The sequence below is a fragment of the Cenococcum geophilum genome (assembly GCF_001692895.1).
Source record: "Cenococcum geophilum 1.58 unplaced genomic scaffold K441scaffold_16, whole genome shotgun sequence".
NCBI lineage: Eukaryota > Fungi > Ascomycota > Dothideomycetes > Gloniales > Gloniaceae > Cenococcum > Cenococcum geophilum.
This window is the reverse complement of record NW_027137574.1, coordinates 1,566,991-1,585,862: the sequence shown is the minus strand read 5'-3', so window position 1 is coordinate 1,585,862 and position 18,872 is coordinate 1,566,991. Positions and strand designations below refer to the sequence as shown.

Genomic DNA, 18,872 nt, shown 5'->3' with positions numbered 1-18,872 from the left:
CCCTGTGTTCTGTAACGGCGAGCAGCGTTCTCGCCGAGTTCCTCGCACCTTTGTTTTTGTTCAGCTCCCCTACGTCAATTGCACAGCTCAACACCTTCCCACCACTACCACCATGCTTACACGACGCTTTGCTCCCCGTGTTCGCAGTCTCGCTCCCGCATCACAAGCTTCACCAGTCACTTCTCGCCCCTTCACTGTCCTTCCAGCTGCTCAGAGCCCAGCCCGAGCTCCGGCACTTGCCGACATTACTCCAGATGCTGCGCCGAAGTTCGATGCACGGCAGCGCGAGTTCCGCGAAGGCCTGATAGCTGCTCAGAAGCGGAAGGAGCAGCAAGAAAGTCAGTCATATTCTTCCCCCAATGCACATGGTAGCCTGTCTGCGTCTGGCACTTCGTCCACCAACGGTAATTCCTCTCTCTTTGATAAGGCACTTGGCTCACTTTCATCACATCATGCAGAGGAGGCACGCGCACGAGAATCGCAAGATGGCGGGAGGAAGAAGGGCGGCGCATTGTCGTCACTGATATATGGCACTCCGGAGGGAAGGGAGCTCGACAAGGATATTGAGAGGAGCTTCTCGCAGGTGCTGGCGAGAGGGAAATATGTCCACTCCATCGTATTCCACGAAGTTAAGCCGGATAAAGTGGATGAATATGTGGAGCTGGTTGGAAGCTGGTACCCAAGAATGGCAGGAACTCCAGAGAACAAGGTTCACCTCGTTGGCAGCTGGAGGACTGAAGTTGGAGATTGTGATACGTTTGGTACGTCTTTTACTTCTCTTCATATCTCCTTACCAACTGCATGCCTAGAATTACGAAAATCGGATACTGACAGCCTTCTTTTCTCGATAGTACACATCTGGGAATACCAGCGCTACCAAGGCTATCATGCTTCGTTACACGCTATCCAGCATCACCCTGATTTCCCCGCGTTCGATGCGAAACTCAAGACCCTGATAAACTCAAAGCGAACCTCTCTCATGCAGGAATTCTCGTTCTGGCCTACGACACCACCTCGCCAGTTGGGTGGTCTATTCGAGCTTCGTTCATACACATTACATCCCGGTAACTTACTCGAGTGGGAAACACACTGGCGTCGTGGACTCAAAGCTCGTAGAGAGGTCATGGAAGGCGTCGGCGCGTGGTTTGTCCAGATTGGCGAGCTCAACACAGTTCATCATTTGTGGCAGTTTGCGGACTTGGAGGAGAGGAAGATCAGGCGCGAGCAGAGTTGGAGCGTGGAGGGATGGGGTGAGACGGTCCACAAAACCGTGCCTCTCATCCAGACAATGAAGAGCAGGATCTTGATTCCATGCCCATGGAGCGCCGTTGCCTAGAGCATGCCAACAAGGACAGGCTTAGGCTCGAATTATTTTGATACAACCATATGCAGCAGTCAAAGTGCCGAAGATGATACCTAGGAGTTACTTGAGGGAAAGAAGAAGTACGGGACGACGATTTTGTAATAGCATTTCTGCGATATCTGGGCAAGGACTCAGTATTATCGGGCACAGACACTCAAACAATGGGATATCTATAGTAATCAAATGTTTCATCACTGGACATTCTGAATCGCCTAATTCCATGGTTGAGAAAAGCCACAGCTTTACCATTATGGCAATTAGCTTGGTTAGGGCCAAGACCCCTCATGCGTCATCGCTTCCGACGCGAAACCTGGAAATTGAAAAATAGCAATATCGCAATAACTCTCAATTTCTTTGCAACAACATCATCGTTCTGCATAACCTTTCGCGAGTCACCCATCACATTCTCTTCGCCGGCACTTCTCCCTGGTTTAGGGGGTCGAACAAAATGGTCTACATACGGCAGGATAAGCTACCCAAGCTTAAAGAGTACAAGTACTCCGGCGTTGACCACAGTCTTGTGTCGCGGTATATCCTGAAGCCGTTTTACACAAATTTTGTCATCCATTGCTTTCCGATGAGCATGGCGTGAGTAAATTTTATTACTGGATTGATGTGGCCTCATTCTTTATGGAATGTTTTGAGATGTGTATACTGACATTTTACAGACCTAACGCAGTAAGCCTCCTCCCCACCATTCTCGACGCGTCGCAAGGATGCGAAGGAATATAGGGGGGAAAATCCTGGGAATGGAAGTAGAGAGCTTGCTGAGAATATTTACTGCTTATAGATTACACTCTCCGGCTTTGCATTTGTAGTCGCGAATTTCATCACGCTCTTGTGGTATACACCTACACTTGACCAGGACTGTCCTCCTTGGGTATATGCAAGCTGGGCAATAGGGTTGTTCTTATATCAAACTTTTGACGCTGTGGATGGCACGCAAGCAAGGAGAACACGTCAAAGCGGACCCCTGGGAGAGTTGTTCGATCATGGTGCGCTAGATTCATCCAGTCTTGCAAGGATTACGGAAGTCTAACAGAGAACAGGCGTTGATGCTATTAACACTACACTTGAGGTGCTACTATTTTCTGCGGCAATGAACCTAGGACAAGGCTGGAAGACGGTGCTAACACTTTTTGCTTGTACGTGTGACTGCTCTTTAATCATCTTTATTTTTCTTGCTTGTGTTAGGCTAATATATCGTAGCACTCCTTACATTCTACGTCCAAACTTGGGACGAGTACCACACTCACACGCTGACCCTTGGTATCATTTCCGGTCCCGTTGAAGGCATTCTCACACTCTGCATCGTTTATGCTTTGACGGCTTACCTTGGGGGAGGGAGCTTCTGGCAACAATCCATGCTGCAAACCATTGGGATCGAAAACTATAGCTTCATTCCTGACTATGTCTATAGTCTAGCTTGGAATGAATGGTACATGGTTTATGGAGGAATTGTGCTAGTCTTCAATACCGTTTCAAGGTTTGTATTTTTATTCTGCGGCCTGTATTGTCTGCAGCGAGGTTTCTAATCTTTTCTTAGTGCTCTGAATGTCATGAAAGCTCGTCGTTCCCGTGGTCAACGCACTCGCGTCGCTCTGCTTGGCCTTCTACCTTTCGTCGTTACCTGGACCTTGATCCCTATCTACCTAGCTCTTCAGCCGAACATTTTGCATAATCACCTAGTCCCCTTCACCTTCTACGTCGGTATCATAAACGCCTATTCAGTCGGTCGCATTATTATTTCACATCTTACAAAATCCCGTTTCCCACGTGGCAATGTTCTCGTGTTCCCTCTAGCCTACGGAGTCATTGATTCTCTTGGACCTTGGCTGCAGCAACATGTTGGTAAAGCTTTCGGCAGCGAATATGGCAACCTTTTTGGATGGCCTAGCGCGTTGGGTGGTGATGTCTACCAAGTTGCATTTGTGTTTATGTGTCTAGGGCTAGCCATTGGCGTCCATGGCAGTTTTATTATAGATGTCATCTTTGCCATTTGCGATTACTTGGACATCTGGTGTTTGACAATCAAGCATCCATATATGGAAGGACAGGAAGACAAGAAAGCGCAGTGAATTATGGCGGAAAGCCTTTGCTTTTGAAAAGAGGAAGTTGTTTCTTTGACTTGGGATTATTGGTTTAATTATTCTGGCATAAGATTTAAGCGGGAGTTGGGTATCAATTTGGGTGTTTCGATAAGTGGCATTTCATTGATGCAGTCAGAGTCACGGCGTAATTATGAGGGTTTGGATAAGCTTGCACAGTAAATCAATATAGGGATTGTCGGAAAGAGTAATGAGAAACACGTTAATTGTTCCATTAGACAATGGGCATCACTGACAGGTGAACGCCGTATCGTCTTACGAAACCTCTCCCTCAACTTCTTGTGACCTCACCAACTTAAGTGCCACTTCTTCAAATTCTATCCTGAACTGCAACTTCTCCTTCCACTCCTCTGGCAGGGCCTCCACCCCATCCCTTACCCCTAACAGCCCGCCTGCAATGGCAGCATTGGTATCCGTGTCACTTCCAACCCTCACAACATCCACTAGCACATCTACTAACGACCTTGAATCAAGCATCGCAGCCACCGCCAGCATGAGACTCTCCAACACATACCCCGCAGCTCTCCCAGGTAACTCGGCGCTAGGGCCCTTCCCCGCAATTTCTTGAAGCCGTAATTCCTTCCCATGGCTAATGGCCTCCTCAACAGGCTTACAACTCATCGCCCTCACTAACCCCAACCCCGCTTCCACCGCCTCCTCCGGCGTCTGGCCACAAAGCAGTGCAAACACCATCTCATTATACGCCACGCAGCTGAGAGTGCATCTGCGGTCATCATGCGTGACCGCCGAAATCTCCATCGACTCCTTAACCCGCTTCTCCCTATCCGCCTGGAACAGCCCCGTCGCAATACACCGCATCAAGCTGCCATTCCCCGCCTGCCCGGCCCCGGCACCCCCGCGCCGCGGGTCCCGCGACATCCTGTACCGATTCAGCCCGATCGCAGTCGCGTTGCCGATGTCCACCGGCGGCGTCCCCAGCGTGCGGCCCGGCCACGCGCCCTGATGCCACTGGAGCATGTAGTCCGCTGCTGCGCGCACGACGTCGAAGTCGCTGGCGGAGCCAGAGGCGGGGCTGCCGTCGCGGTAGGCGAGCAGCACGGCGCGCGTCAGGTCTGTGTCGTCGGTTGCGTGGCCGGCGGGCCAGTTGAAGGGGCCGCCGCCGATGATGATGCGCAGGCCGGTTGGGTAGCGGCTGTGGATCGTGGCCCAGGGGGTGAATTCGAGGGTGGCGCCGAGGGAGTCGCCGGCGTGGAGGCCGAGGAGGGCGCCGGTTGTGCGGGAGAGGCGGGTAGGTGTTGAGATGGGGGTGGTGGCCATTTTGGGAGAAGGTGTGAGGGCAGGAGGTGAAGGTAGAGGTTGAGGTGGTACTTTGCTTGAAACAGGAAGACTGTTTGATAGATTGAGATGCTTCGTCAACTTCGTAGAAAGAGGGAGAAAAGCTTTAAGGCGTAGATGAAAGTATGAAGAATATTATGCAGCTCGCTTTAGAGTGGAAAGAGTTTTCACTATATGCTACTAGATCCAAAATTGGAGTGCAGAGGTAGCTATCCCTTCGCACGGTGATTTGCGTCCATCTATTATCATAAGAACTGGCCAATTAAATCAACCAAGTCAAATCGGTCGTGTTCCCGCACGGACCGACCTAGGGATTGACGTCAGCGTTCGATAGCCAGTGAACAGTTGACGAGAGCTGAAAGTCCAGCTGAACCACTTAAACCAGTGAACTGAGGGAGCAACGATAATTTATACCTGAAGGTCAGTTTACACTGCTTTGTTTAATAGCTTTAAAAGAGGTGGCACAGCCTCCAATAGAGAGTTGACTATGGGGTTGCTTCCAATTAGTGATGACAACTACTAGTGTAATGATAGGAATAACGTATTAACGGGTCTTATCGATTGTCCGGTTCGTTGAGCGAAACGCGCGAGCCAAATCGAACGTCAAACTGTTTATCATTGCTTCTTCGCAAACACGTGATGCTTCTAAATAGCCTGCAAATTCTGCGCTGTGTGATTTGCCAGCCTCCCATGCCTCAGAAGCCTTACTTCAACCTTCTCTTCAACTTACTTCTCCTCAACAACCACCCTAGAAACTACAGAGTTATTAACTTTACGCATTGTGTCAGGCTCTACTTTACCGAGACCCGGCGCATGCATGCATCAGCAGTTCCTCTATATTCAGATTTCTTCCACAGCCTCGCTGAGGTTGCATTTGTTCCATATCCACGTCACCAACTTTAAACGCGTAACTCACTATTATTGATGTCTAGGAAAGCCCATAAGACCCAAAACGTGTCTACACCTCCTACAGTCTTCTTCAATTCTTCCAACACACTTTCCTTCTTCCTAACTCCCACCCTTGACCCCTCAGTTTCCAACCCCACCCAGGATCCTACAAGGCTTACTCAGCCTTCCTGAGTCCTCCGATTGCCTGCGGTACTGATCAGTATATATTTAACAGATAGCCGGCTTTACTCTTCGTCTAACATGGATCGAGAAGAACTTCGTCAGAAACGCTTACTAGCACTGGGTTCCCAGCCATATGCAGGTGCCGCGGGATTTCCCGGCGGTAAGCCGAGTACTGCATCATCTCATGCATACTCTCCTTACACGGCTCCATCCTCTCGCGAAGTCATAGATTTGACAGGTTCATCTCCGGATTATTCAGGCGGCGATGATGATGAAGCAAGTTTGCGGCTCGCAATGGAGTTGGATGCTCAATTTAAAGCTGAAGCTGGGATCGCTGATCCTGGACCGCTGCCTTATAGTCCGCCACGCCGAGCCTATTCTCAGCCTGGGCCCGCTTCGTTAGTATCTCCTATTGATGATGACGAGCGGTTTGCCCTTCAACTTCAGGCAGAGTTCAATAGAGAGAATGAAGAAGTATTGCTATTTGAAGAGCCTCGACTTTTATATGCCGAACCACCCAATTTTACATCATCGGAAGCAGAAGCATCAATGGATTCGGTCTCTTTCCAGGATTTTACGGGGGAGGTCAAAGGAAGGAGTTGTGCCCACTGCAGAAACAAGTTTCTCCAGGCCGAGACAGACCTTGGAAACTATTTCAAGCAATGGACGAATGGGCAATGTAAGATAGCCTTCCAGTGATAGAATTTTATATTGGTCTTTCTACTAACTAATAAGCAGCGAGGACATCCTCCTCTCTACAGTGCGTGCGATGTTCCACCTTGACCTGTCTTGGCTGTGGTTCTCAGTCTTCCAGCAAGAATCCTGTCAGCCAGGCAACGGTCAAGGGAATCAATGTGGCCTGGTGCTGTGATCGTGGGAGGTTATTCATAATTTGGGTACTTCTTTGTGGTCTTGACCAGCAGTATTCGTACGATAAACAGCGTAGTGCAACCGCTACTAACAAAAACTCCCAACGAAGTAGCCGCCAGTCTGGCGTTGGTTATGGGGGTGACCGTGATCAAGGCTGTGATTATAACTATAACGATTCTTATGGGAATGATCCTTGGTCTCCGGGCACAGTGCCTTACGGTGGTGGAGGAGATCTAAAATCAAGATTCAGTCGGCGCAGTTCAGGCCGCACCACGACTGACAACAAATCAAAAGCCAAAGAGGCTCAAGCCCGCACAGATAGCCTGACAGAGTTGGTAATGGCTCTGCTCAGTGAGCTATTACCCTCAGTCGAACGCCTATCACATTTTGATGCGAATCCACCTCCGGCCCTGGTAACAATGCTCTCACAGAGCAATATATTGAATAAGGCAGCCGAGTTGCTCCGAAATGATTCTCTTGAAGATGCTACTCAGAGGAGCGGCCTTTACCAGAGTATGCTCGATTTTGTACGAGCGCTCGGCAGCCATTTCTCAACGGCCAACGAGACAGTCTTCAGCGAGCGGAACGTGAACAATGACAACATTGATCTCCTCACATTTTCCTTCCACAAAGAAAACAAGAAGACGAAAGGCAAGAATAAAGATGAGAAAACCTCGTCTATTGCTGACTGCCTTCGGAACCTCAACATTCAGAGCAATATGGTGTTGCAAAGCGCAAAAGCGAACCAGAGAGACTTCAACACCGACGACTCTCAAAAGATGCTTTGGCTGTGTCGCCAAATATCTGATCTGGCAGAGTTCCTACTAGCCAACGCCAGCACGGCCGAGAAAACTGGAACAAAAGCAACAGCCGTGCTGGAAACGGAGAGTTGCTTAGTAGATGTCCCAGACCATCAGATTCTTAATGGCCACCATTACGCACGAGAAGCTAACCAAATGACGAGTGTATCCCCGGGTCGAATGAAGAAGCTAATCATGGATGTCACTACTTTGAAGACAGGTCTTGCTCCCGGTATCTTTGTCCGCTACGGATCATCTAGGCTTGATGTCATGAAGATCCTTATTATTGGTCCTGAGGGTTCACCTTACGAGGACGGACTCTTTGAGTTCGACCTTCTCTGCCCAAATAACTATCCAATGGCTCCGCCTATGATGAATTTCCGCACCACTGGCTGGGGAACGGCAAGTTTCAACCCGAATCTATACCCGAATGGCAAAGGTAAGTTATGAAATGTACCCCATCTCCCTCTTTTCAACCCTACAGACACACTAACACCTCTCCGAGTCTGCCTCTCCCTCCTCGGCACCTGGTCCGGCGAGAAATGGAACCCAACCCAATCCACCCTCCTCCAAGTCTTCATCTCAATCCAAGCCATGATCTTCTGCGCGGAGCCCTGGTGCAACGAGCCCGGCCGCGAAAATGCGCGCGGCACTGGGCCATCACGCAACTACAACAAGACCATCCAAGCGCTAACGGTCCGACACGCAATGCTCGGCTGGCTCGACGCCAAGGTCGACCCCATCTGGACCGACGTCGTAACCACGCATTTCACCAAGAACGCCGACGCCATCAGCAAGCTCGTGAACGGCTGGGCCAGCACCGCGCCGCCGGCTCCCCCGCCCGCGCACCCGCAACGCGCCGCCTCAGTCCCCAACGCGTACGGTTTCTACGACCCGCAGGTGTTCCCGCCCGTTGCTGCTGGCCAGCCCGTCGGCGATCTGCGCACGCTGGCCACACAGCTCGATAAGGCGCTCGAGAAGTATCGGCAGAAGAGGCCGCTAGCGCAAGCGCAGACGCAAGTGCCGCCGCTAGCCCAGCCGCCGTATCCGCAGGTTGCTGCGCAGTATCCGTCTGCGCCCACGCCCGTGCCGGCGCCGGCGCCGTATCCGCATGCATCGGGACTGTTTCCGCAGCAGCCGCCGCCGCCGCCGTATTCTCAAGTGCCTGGGCAGTATCCGCCGCAGCCTAGCCAGCCGCCTCAGGGACTGGGGGGTGGGAGGGGAGCGGCGCCTCCACCGAGTGCGTTTGCGAGGAAGTCGTTTGGGAGGTTTTCGAGTTTTATGTGAGAGGCGGCGGTGTAGGATGAAGATGAGGGAATGAGAGAGTGAGATGTATTGAGGAGATTGATTCGGCAGGGGTGCTCACTGCGGGATGGAGTGAGAAGGAGAGGCGGGTGTGAGGTGGAGCTTTTGCTTGAATCTGAGCTATTGCGTGATATCAAATTGAATTGAGTGAGCTTTGGCTGGTTTGTTGTTGTTGCCGGGCGAGATGCGGGCGGCTGGCGTCTTTGCGCAGCATTCTCTCTATCAAGGAACATTTCAAACTCTAATGGTGAGTGTCAAAGTGACCTGCTGTTATGATGTCTCCATGAATAGATCATACATATGCTCTCTTATTTTCTCATCATGTCTTATATGCTTAGAGTTTTAATAAAAGCGCGCTTAACTGCATCTACTCCATCTAGATGGAGGTCTCTAGATCCGCCAGCTCCTCGAAGCGTTTACCGCGATCTACAGTATTCCCTATATAAACGGCCATTGAAATTTCTCCAAACTAACCTGAGAACTCTCTAATTCTGAATCTATTATAGACCTGTGCCCATTCCCTCCGGAGCCATAGGTAATATCAAACTTCTGTTCTGCCCCGAGAAATTGCTGATGGTGCTGTAAGACACAGGGCTGTGCAAGACGTATGAACGGCGGTGTGGACACAGATATGTCATAGACTCGACTCCGTGATCCATACAAAGCCACAATACAGTGAGCCTAGCTTGGGATCTGATAGAGTCCGTGATACGACCGACTCGGGTAGAACCTCTCGATCAAGCATCGATGCACGCCAACGGGCTCGATTCCGGAATACTCTCTTGTTGTTCATTCCAATCCGCTCTCGTCCCCGCCGGAGCTCCTGTCCAAGTTCCCATAGTCGTCGTCATCGCTACTATCCACCTCTTCACTCTCCTCTCTATCGTCCATCTGCTCGTCTTCACCGTGCGTAGCATCACCCTCCTTCCCATTCCCGCCCTCCACCAACCCCGCGCCTCCCCTCCTCCTCGCCTTCCTCCTCAGTCTTCTTCTCTCCCTCCTCTCCTCCTTCTCAACCCACCACCCCCTCTCCTCCCTCAGCTCGGCCAGCTGCTTGAACGTGACTTTCTGCACCCGCTGCAGAGACGCCACCTGGGCGCGCAGTTCCCGGAGCTGTGCCTCATTGTTTGATTCCGAGATACTACCATCTGTCTGATCCTGTACCAGTACACCATTCTGTGGCGCGGGAGTAAGAGAAAGGTAGTCAGCGGACACAGATGCAGAAGCGCCGTTGGTGGGTTGCGAGGACCACGACGCTAGCTCAGCGAGGCCTTCATCGAGGAGAGAGGAGGGGAAGGAAGGGTGGGTTAGCGCGACTTCGAATTCCGATGGATCTGCAGTCAAGGCGGAAGAGGCGGAGATGGAAGGGAGGCGGATTTGGCTCGTGAGCTGAACATTAAGGGTGTAGTTCCCTGGGGCAGTTCCGGTACTTTCGGCTGCTCCTATTGAAGTGGACGAAGCGTCGTGTCTCGGTTTTACGATGGTCGGGATCTTGAATTTCGGAGTGGGTGCGCCTAGAAATCCCGTCGGTGGGAGAAAGATAAGGTTTGTGACTGGCCCGGGCAGATTAACCAACGTGGAGGCATAGGCGCCTTTGGCGACATCCCAGGAGGCTACTTTTCCGCTTGAGTGGCCAGAGAGAAGGGTGGTGCCATCCCAACTTAGTGATAGGCTTGCTGCGCTGCCTAGGTTCTGTGAAGAAGCATTAAAACGGGTTCGGGATGGCGGCTGGATGGGTCGATGTGATAGAGAAGGATCATGGAGATTACTTGTGGCAGACTCTCGCTGTGCCGTATCAAAGAAATCGATGGTTTGAATACTGCCGTCTTCATAAGAAGCGTAGAATGCTCGGTCTGCAGGATCGAGGGCCAGAGCAAGTGGTGCTGCTTCCAGTAAGTACGTTCTTAAAGCCCTCCCATTACGATAATCCCATACTATGGCCGAGTTGTCTTGGGAGGCTGAAACAGCGATGCTTGCTGAGCTGACACTGTGACTAGTTGCCAGGGCAGTTATGGGACCCCGGTGCGTAGAAAGCGTATGTATTGGTGTGTGTGAGGCATCAGGAGAGAAAGATAAGAGGCTTGGGAGGGGCCAGACGTGGATGATGGAGTCTGTGGAACCAGAAAGGAAGAAATTGGAACTCGGATCAACCGCGAGAGCTGTGACCTGTTGGAGATGCGACGTAGGTGTAGATACAAGTCGCCCAGTACATATCTATACAACCTATTAAAAATAATGTACACAAATATGTAGTAGTAATAAACACAATTACCTCCCAGACCAATATCCTGCCGCTTTCCGTCCCCAAGAGCAATACCATATCTCCAGAAGCTAATGCAACGCTATGTATCCTCTCAGGAAAGGGTACAAGAGCTTCTTGATTGCCCTTTTCCCTATTATAAACATTTATAACAGCCTTTTCTGCCTGAGCTGCGAAAAAATGTGATGCGCTCACCGCGAGGCAATTCGGCGAGGTCGCACTTTTCTTGAAAACGCTGCGCTGCGCTGCCAATGGCTGGAACTCGTGGAAGAAGATGCCCGCATCCTTGGTAACTCCAGTATTTGGCTTAGATGGCGCAGATATTGAGGCTATGAAGTGTTCCGTAAGCATGGCTGCGGGGAAGATTGCTGTTCTCTTGTAGCTCCAGATATTTTTTAGTGTTGAAGAATTTTGCCTATATTCTCCGCCTTCAGCCCTACACGGTGGGTTGACTCGGCGGACAAGAATCATCCGGAAGTCCGTGCCCAGACGGACATGTAGATATAAGTTCAACAACCATTCATGCCCCGTAATGCTCATTCAATAAGCCCTCGCCACGTTCTTCCCAGTCCTAAATCGAGCCTTCCACATCTCTACCCACTACGCTCACGTATCATGGCTTCACAAGCTCCCGTTCCTACAAGACCTATCAAGGTTCTCATGCTACATGGCTTCACGCAATCCGGTACTCTCTTCCATGCCAAAACTCGCGCCCTAGAAAAGAACCTGCAAAAAGCCTTCCCAGCTGGTATAACGCTCCACTATCCTACTGCTCCAATCCGCCTTTCATTAGCCGATGTGCCTTTTGTCGCTTCCAATGAGGACCCAGCATCCTACGGCGTCGACAAGGACAAGGACAAGGAGCTAGACGTATGGGGATGGTGGCGGCGGAAAGGTGACGGCGAGCCGTATACATACGAAGGTATTGAAAGAGGAATGGATCATATTGCGGAAGTTCTAAAGACCGAAGGACCCTTTGACGGTGTAATTGGTTTCTCGCAAGGCGGTGCTTGCGCCGGCATGCTAGCTTCCTTGCTCGAGCCTGGGCGGCGAGAAGCCTTCGAATCCTTTTATCCAGATGGTGGGATGCGCTATCCGGAGTCCTTCGAAGATTCGACGGGCTATATAACCACCGCTATTCACCCACCTCTTAAGTTTGCTGTGAGTTACTCAGGCTTCGCGGCCCGCGGGGGTAAACTATATAGGGGTTTCTATGAGCCGAAGATCAAAACCCCAATACTGCATTTTCTGGGAACGCTGGATACGGTGGTTGAAGAGGAGCGGAGTCTAGCACTCGTGGAAGCATGTGAGCGAAGTGAGGGAAGGGTGGTGTATCATCCGGGCGGCCACTTCCTGCCTAGTAGCCAGAAGGCGTATGTTAGTGCGCTGATTGGTTTTATAAGAGAGGTAACTGCAGATGTTGATGGGACGAAAAAAGAAGAAAACGCAGATGAATCGCACCAAGTTCCACCGACAAAGAATTTAGTAGAACATAATCATGTCATGAAAGGAGTTCGACTAGATTAAGAGGTAGATAAGACTGGCGTTCTGGCAGGTTTACGTTTATGGTTTAGACGTCTATATTACAGCGCGCTTTGGAGGGCGCAGAGCCAAAAAATATAGCTGGCTCGTCATGATCTAGACATAGTGCAAAGCACGACTCCATATTCCAATGTTCCTATACTTAGTGCTTAATGCGCCTTACCAGTCTTGCCTTTCTCCACCTTCGTAGGCTGGATACGTGCCATCATCTCCTCCTTAGTGATGAGATGATCGATTCGCTCCAGTAGGCCAAGTAAGCTCTTCATGCTCCCACTCCACTCATTCAATACGTCATCAGCGTCTCTCGGTTTCGCGAAATTGACAATCCTTGCGGGTCTGTCAATCTTCGCGTAGATAGTCTTCGCTGTAACTAGTTCGCTGATGTACTTTTCCGTCTCGTCTTCGGTAAGATCCAAAAGCTGCGTCAAACGTGGTATCTGAATTCTAGTGTAGTACTTGGCTACAACACGCACGTTATGCTCGATGACACGCTTACGCAGATCCTCCCACCGCTGGAATGCCTTTGGATCACCAGATTGTCCCTTTTCTGAATCAAACACATCTGTGCTGCAGAGGTGAGGCCCGAATTGCTTAGCAACCATCGGCCATCTCATTAGCTCAGGGACAGTGAAGAGTTTCACCAGCTGGGCATCCTGAGGTATCTGAGAATTCCTTGTATCCCGGTATACGCGGTGGAGTAGATCGGATTGCTCATTGTCATAGGGTGCGAGGATAACGAAGTAAATAACACGCTGGAGCGCCTGGATTTGGGTTAGCTGATGTAAAAACTTCCCTTTAAATAACTTACAGCTCTCAACTGCTCCGGATTCTCTTCCACGGCCTCAGTATCCAGAACTTGTCGATAATGCTTGCAGACCTCCAAATACTTGTTCTCGTGCTTCGCCAGCGTAATCTGTTGTTCGTAATACTGCAGCTTCAAGTCTGTGACATCATCTTCCGGTTCCGGAGGCGGCTCATCCACACTCCTCTTCTTTTCTTTCTCTTCGCGCTCCTTCTTTTCCTTCTCTAGCTGCTCCGGACTCTTTTTCGGTTTCCTTGTGAAATATCGCGTGCTGATCTTCCTGCTTAGGATACCGGCCTGCGTCCAGTCGCCCTTCTCTATACAGAGCGCCACTTGCTGAAGGATAAACTCGGTCTTTTCTCTACGTGACATCGAACCAAATGTTTCCACCTGAAGCTCGCACAAAATATCCGTAGCTGCATTGATGTCGCCTTGTTCCTTCTTGATGTCGGAGAGAATACGGGTAATTCGAGCCCTCTCGACTTCCACAAAAATCTATAGCTGCCCATTAGCGACATGGACCAGGTTATGAGGCTATAGTTGTGTATACCTTGCCCTCGGTGACCGTCCTTAGCGTTTCAATGACGAACATCTTGGTGTCCAAGCTCGGCGCATCATCCAAGAACCCCATAACCACCTGCACCATCTTTGTTGTTGCTTGCTTGAGCTGTCCATGCTTCTTCGACAACAGCAGAACTTGTTCATTCAACAAACTCCAATCTCCGGATTCCTTCGATATTGTGACTATTGCGACGAGGATCCTAGATGTAGATGCTAGATCGGATGCCTACGAGACTTTAGCAAATGACTAAAAGCGCTTGGATGGTAGTGGTTACGTACTTGCCGGGTTTGCTTCTCTAGTAAGAGGAGCTTCTCGATAGCAGCTTGGACATCGCTCTGGTGCCATCGTTGTTAGCCCGTAGAACCATTCGAAAGCTTTAGATACATACTTTAGCAAGTTGTTGAGCTTCTGGCAGTTGTTTATCAACCTCCTTCGTAAAGTCCTTGTCCGCTTTAAGCACCTGTCCACTGAACATCGCGGCGACGGCACGGGGGTGAGATCAGTAGAGTCTAGGATGTCAGTATCTACAAGCTTGGGTATGATAGGATTGTGTGAATCAGATGAGGATAAAGCCGGAAGTTGTAAATGGTGTAGATGAGGCTCTGGCGATCAACTGCCACTTGCATTTCGGAGGTTCACAGCTTGACCCGCTGTTTCAATCACGTGATATTACGACACGTGATATTATGCTCTCGCCAAGCACAGCCGTCATTTTGTCAAAGGCATCAACGCCAAAATTTTACCCACCTACAAATATATCCACAACACCATCAAACAAAGTGCATAAAGCAAGTAAATACTTTAAGAATATAATACAGTATTTATACATTAATAATTAAAAGTTTTAGTTTAATATTTAATTAAGGTGGCAAATTCTAATACGTTCATGCCTCAGATATGTAGAATAATCAATCAGCCTGGTACCACAAATAGCTCCTACCCTAACCCAACCGCCTCGCTCAATATTGTAGAGTAGCATTATAACGTCCACGCAGCTAGATCCGACGGCGATGGGAGGACGAGAGTGGAAAGAGTTTGCTCAACACATCTCCGCTCTTAAAAAGACTTGAAGACTAGGCAATTGCTCGAATTTAACAGCACCGAGGACGGGTTGACCGGTTTTCATTAATCCGCCGCGCCAGAGCCTAGCCCTCAGTTCCTAGCATAACACAGATAGCAATACAAGCGCATTAATGAAGAAGCATCCGGGTTACCATTCCCCGTCCTATCCATGCATCCTGACAGCAAAGCATTTAGAAGACCCTAATTCCACTTCAAAAATTCTCCGGAAACGCTTTTAGTTCTTCTTCACAGTACGGGCAGTTCCCCTTGTGCAACCGCCCAGAGCCAAATTAGCAAAGTATGAGAAGCAAGGTAGATCATGGTAGGTAGAAGTTGCTAAACATTATTAGCGTTCCAATCTACCTCTTCCTCTTCCGTCCTTTGTCCTCCTCGTCATCGAGACCAGACTCCCGATCTTTCCGCCTCGCCTTCTTCTCCAACTCATCCCACTCCTCGCCCTCAGACTCGCCTTCGTCGCTGCCGTCTTCACTTGCCTCAGCTGATGCGTTTTCGTCGAAGTCGCTGTCATCCTCGGAGCTTTCGTCGGAAACGGCGAGTTCAGACTCGCTCATCTCGAACGCACTTTCTTCTTCGCTCTCCTCTGCGTCTTCGTCGTCCGACTCGGCCGCCAGGAAGGACCATCCGCCGTCTACGAAGAATTGATGAGGATCTGAGGTGACGGTCTTCATGATAGTGGCCCAGTTCAAGTTGAGTGGGCCTTCAGAGAAGGGGATTTCGACGCTGTCCAGCCAGTCCTTGACCGCATCAAGTGATTCAACAGGTATGGTGTTTATGTGAGCGGGCGGACGATTGAAGTCCTTGAACACAAGTACCATATCGAAGTTCCGAAGACCGAATTGCACACGCTCGAGATGCACAACTTCAATCTCGTTGAGAGTAAGGACCAGGAAAGGCGGCTCAGTAAGCTGGACCAAGCAATCCGTGGTGGGCTGAATAAGAACCGAGGAGCGGGATGGTACACCAGTAAAGCCAAGCTCGCGGAAGGGGATATCGACCGCGACGTTCTCACTGCGCGCTGCATCCGCTATTTTTTCAGCAAAGTTCTTGAACTCCTTGTCAAGCTGAGCGCGACGCCTTCGTTCTTCCTGTTCCTGTTCGAATTCTTCTTCGTCACCGAACTTGTGTCGGCGCTTCCGGTTGCCCGTCTCATCAAACTGCATCTCAGTAGCTTCGCGGAAGAACTCGACATCGCGCGTCTTCTTCTTGCCGAGCATAATTGGGTTCTTTAGATGCACGTGAATGATGACGATCAGTTCATGCTGGCAAGGTTGGAAGAAAAGGTGCTTAATGTTGGCAAACAGGATGTCGATGCGCTGGCCACCATGACCGTGAGTATAGCGCAGACCATTCTGATGCACTTCAACACTTCCAGGGACACGTTTGCCATCGAGAGCTGGGCGCATGAAAATCATGTCGAGAATGTACGGTTTGCGGTCTTTCAAATGTTAGTGGATAGAAAAGAATGAACATAATCATAGTAACTTACTCTTGAGGGTGACGAGCTTGTCCTGCTCGACGACATCCTCCATTTGCTTCTTTTCTTGTTCTCGTCGCACCACATCCTTCTTTAGGTCTGTAATCTGCTTGGTAATCTCCTCAATGCGGTCGATATCACGAGAGCGGAATGTCAGACTCCGGATAAAGTGCGCGGTAGGATCCTCGAAAGGTTGATCATCTTTTCGGCCTACACCTTGTCCAGGAGATAGGAAATTGATACGCAGAGATGTAAACTCGCCCTCTGGTGTATGTGAAGCATTCTTGATTGTGTTGATGTGAAATGGGACCGGACGGCCCATTATGGGGAGAATGACCGTATGAGCTTTTCTATCAACATGGATAGCCAGATCCTTCACCTGATGTGGGAATTGGTTGTCACGTTTGTATGACTCGAAGCGTTTGAATTTCTTCTCCTCCGTTCCATTTAAGGCTCCGGCTCCCTTTCCGTATGCTTCAAGACCCTGCTGTTGCTTCTTTTGGTGGAGTTCCTTTTGATGCTCTCGTCGAGCGGCTTCTTTTTCAGCGTCCTGATTCGTTGACCGCTCTGCGCGTAGACGCGTCTTAGTGACATTCTTCTGAGCCACCGCACCAATGCGGGAATCGCGCTTAGGCTTCGGCTTTGGCTCCGGTTCTTCATCATCCTTGAAAAAGAAGGAAACTGATTCAAGGTCTGAAGGAGCATCTTTGGTAAATACAGCAGTGTCGGTTGCCGTCACACGGATTGTGTCAGTCAGAACCAACGAATAGACGACGCTCTTCTTATCTTGAGGGTTGGGGTTCTGGAGGTCCGTGAAGCCCGTCGTAACACAGAAGGTCATGCCATCCTTCAAGGTGCGGCTATTCTTGCCACTCAACAAAAGCGTACCATCTCGGTTTTCAATGCCGATTCCATATCCAACGTTCTTCAAAAAGTTTTTCTCCAAATCTGGCTTCTTCGACTTAAGAAGATTCAAAGCCTTGTTATACACGTCCTTCGCCACAACACCATCCCGAATGCTCTTCAAGACCAATTCGTGAATGGATAGGAGAAGTTTGTAATTGCTCTCTTGCGATTTATTCGGGTCGACCATGTACGTTCGGGCGATCATAGATGAGTATGTCTGATATCGTAGGCCAAGTGCGGAAATTATAACTCCCGCATGTAGATTGTTGTTGTCAGGCTCCGCATTGAACTTTAAGTCATAATGACCTCCACTTTGTACGGTTGGCGGTAGGCCCCAGTCTAAGTTTAGAGGATCAAAGTTACTTGAAACCTTGAGTTTCTGGAAGAACTTTGAATCTTCGATTTTGGCGGAGATTTTATTCGAAAGAGCTTGGTGGGATATCTTCTTCTCAGAGTCGAGGATTTCTGACATCTCATCGACAAAGTAGTTTGCCATCACACCGCTTGACGCTCGTGATGCATCACGAATAATCCGCTAGTAACCACGTTAGCCACGGGCCTTGCAAGCTCCTCTGATCTGTGTGACGTACCAGCTCCTTTTCATCTTTCACAGCCAAAGCAGCATTTGACAAAATAAATGCCAAATCCACTTGCTCGATGTCTTTGGAGATGCCCTCCATAGTTGCCTTCCACTCTTCTGCGAAAGGTCCAGTTGCTGTATCCTTTGTGATCACTCCCACTTTCTTCTACTCAAGCTGTCAGAGTTGGGCGAAATAGCTAGAATCAAGGCAAGTACGTACTCCCGCAGTCTTTATCGTCTCTAGGCAAGTTTGGAACTGCTTAGCATTTGCCTCAGCATCTTTGCCACGCACAAATATTTCAACCGGAATCTTTCCCCCCTTAAGAGGCTCCAGATATGAAGCTATACACCAGCGAATTAGCACTCTAATCTCCTTCTGACCTCTGTTTGATGCTCACCCTTCTTCTTGGTTGTGACGATCTGGACGACGTCCTGTGTGATGATGAAAAGGGTCGCGGGGAACTCGTAGCCTAGCAGCCATAACTAGATAGTACCAATAATCAGCACAACTCTAAAGCTCCAGCACCGATTTTAAAGCTTACTTGGAACGCAGCAGGCTTCTGATAAACTCCTGGTTCACTGGCTTTGCCTACGACGACAGCGATTGATCCAATGCCGCCAAACGTCGCGTCGCCGGACCGCTTGTCCGCCTTCCACTTCGTGACGAACGAGTTGAGGCGGTCGTGGAAATTCTGCTTGTCGATGACGATTTCGTCAGCCATGATGAAGGCGGGAGCGCGCGAAAGCCTTCAAAAATATGGCGGGGGCAGGCTGGGGAGATGGAGGAGAGCGGGTTGAGCGCGGAGAATTAAGAAAAGTTGATGGGAGGCAGCAGGTCATTGATGATCTT

General features: G+C 50.0%; 8 protein-coding genes across 8 annotated transcripts; 4 read left to right on the top strand and 4 right to left on the bottom strand.

The window, feature by feature from the left end:
• Positions 1-112: 112 nt before the first annotated feature.
• Positions 113-1,336, top strand: K441DRAFT_676573 (NIPSNAP family protein; the record flags this gene model as incomplete). The annotated part of the gene is made up of 2 exons (XM_067650971.1): positions 113-761; positions 810-1,336. The coding sequence occupies 2 exons, from the start codon at positions 113-115 to the stop codon at positions 1,334-1,336; spliced, it is 1,176 nt and encodes a 391-aa protein (XP_067505167.1).
• A 376-nt stretch (positions 1,337-1,712) lies between these two features.
• Positions 1,713-3,584, top strand: K441DRAFT_71104 (Choline/ethanolaminephosphotransferase). The gene is made up of 6 exons (XM_067653897.1): positions 1,713-1,951; positions 2,032-2,041; positions 2,154-2,358; positions 2,413-2,508; positions 2,573-2,849; positions 2,910-3,584. Exons 1-6 carry the CDS (start codon positions 1,812-1,814, stop codon positions 3,439-3,441), a joined length of 1,260 nt encoding a protein of 419 aa, XP_067505166.1. The 5' UTR covers positions 1,713-1,811; the 3' UTR covers positions 3,442-3,584.
• Positions 3,585-3,726: 142 nt separating this feature from the next.
• K441DRAFT_676571 (ADP-ribosylglycohydrolase) lies at positions 3,727-4,749 on the bottom strand (the record flags this gene model as incomplete). The annotated part of the gene is made up of 1 exon (XM_067650970.1): positions 3,727-4,749. One exon carries the CDS (start codon positions 4,747-4,749, stop codon positions 3,727-3,729), a length of 1,023 nt encoding a protein of 340 aa, XP_067505165.1.
• Positions 4,750-6,387: 1,638 nt separating this feature from the next.
• Positions 6,388-8,795, top strand: K441DRAFT_555646 (uncharacterized protein; the record flags this gene model as incomplete). The annotated part of the gene is made up of 3 exons (XM_067643291.1): positions 6,388-6,517; positions 6,574-7,947; positions 8,014-8,795. The coding sequence occupies 3 exons, from the start codon at positions 6,388-6,390 to the stop codon at positions 8,793-8,795; spliced, it is 2,286 nt and encodes a 761-aa protein (XP_067505164.1).
• Positions 8,796-9,602: 807 nt separating this feature from the next.
• Positions 9,603-11,424, bottom strand: K441DRAFT_686506 (WD domain-containing protein; the record flags this gene model as incomplete). The annotated part of the gene is made up of 2 exons (XM_067651995.1): positions 9,603-11,027; positions 11,086-11,424. 2 exons carry the CDS (start codon positions 11,422-11,424, stop codon positions 9,603-9,605), a joined length of 1,764 nt encoding a protein of 587 aa, XP_067505163.1.
• A 264-nt stretch (positions 11,425-11,688) lies between these two features.
• Positions 11,689-12,600, top strand: K441DRAFT_704957 (FSH1-domain-containing protein; the record flags this gene model as incomplete). Its single annotated transcript, XM_067653560.1, has 1 exon — positions 11,689-12,600. One exon carries the CDS (start codon positions 11,689-11,691, stop codon positions 12,598-12,600), a length of 912 nt encoding a protein of 303 aa, XP_067505162.1.
• Positions 12,317-14,584, bottom strand: K441DRAFT_609139 (uncharacterized protein). Its single transcript, XM_067645502.1, has 5 exons — positions 14,368-14,584; positions 14,258-14,314; positions 13,968-14,204; positions 13,424-13,912; positions 12,317-13,376 (listed from the first exon to the last, which is right to left on the bottom strand). Exons 1-5 carry the CDS (start codon positions 14,452-14,454, stop codon positions 12,765-12,767), a joined length of 1,482 nt encoding a protein of 493 aa, XP_067505161.1. The 5' UTR covers positions 14,455-14,584; the 3' UTR covers positions 12,317-12,764.
• An 816-nt stretch (positions 14,585-15,400) lies between these two features.
• K441DRAFT_676566 (SPT16-domain-containing protein) lies at positions 15,401-18,744 on the bottom strand (the record flags this gene model as incomplete). Its single annotated transcript, XM_067650969.1, has 6 exons — positions 15,401-16,497; positions 16,549-17,977; positions 18,033-18,188; positions 18,243-18,364; positions 18,421-18,505; positions 18,565-18,744. 6 exons carry the CDS (start codon positions 18,742-18,744, stop codon positions 15,401-15,403), a joined length of 3,069 nt encoding a protein of 1,022 aa, XP_067505160.1.
• Positions 18,745-18,872: the final 128 nt, after the last annotated feature.

Coding starts and splice junctions, on each gene's coding strand:
- K441DRAFT_71104 (XM_067653897.1), top strand. CDS start 1,812: ATGGTCTACATACGGCAGGATAAGCTACCCAAGCTTAAAGAGTACAAG. Junction 2,509..2,572: donor GGTGCTAACACTTTTTGCTT/GTACGTGTGACT, acceptor AATATATCGTAG/CACTCCTTACATTCTACGTC. Junction 2,850..2,909: donor GTCTTCAATACCGTTTCAAG/GTTTGTATTTTT, acceptor ATCTTTTCTTAG/TGCTCTGAATGTCATGAAAG.
- K441DRAFT_609139 (XM_067645502.1), bottom strand. CDS start 14,454: ATGTTCAGTGGACAGGTGCTTAAAGCGGACAAGGACTTTACGAAGGAG. Junction 14,205..14,257: donor TAGAGAAGCAAACCCGGCAA/GTACGTAACCAC, acceptor AAAGTCTCGTAG/GCATCCGATCTAGCATCTAC. Junction 13,913..13,967: donor GGACGGTCACCGAGGGCAAG/GTATACACAACT, acceptor GGGCAGCTATAG/ATTTTTGTGGAAGTCGAGAG.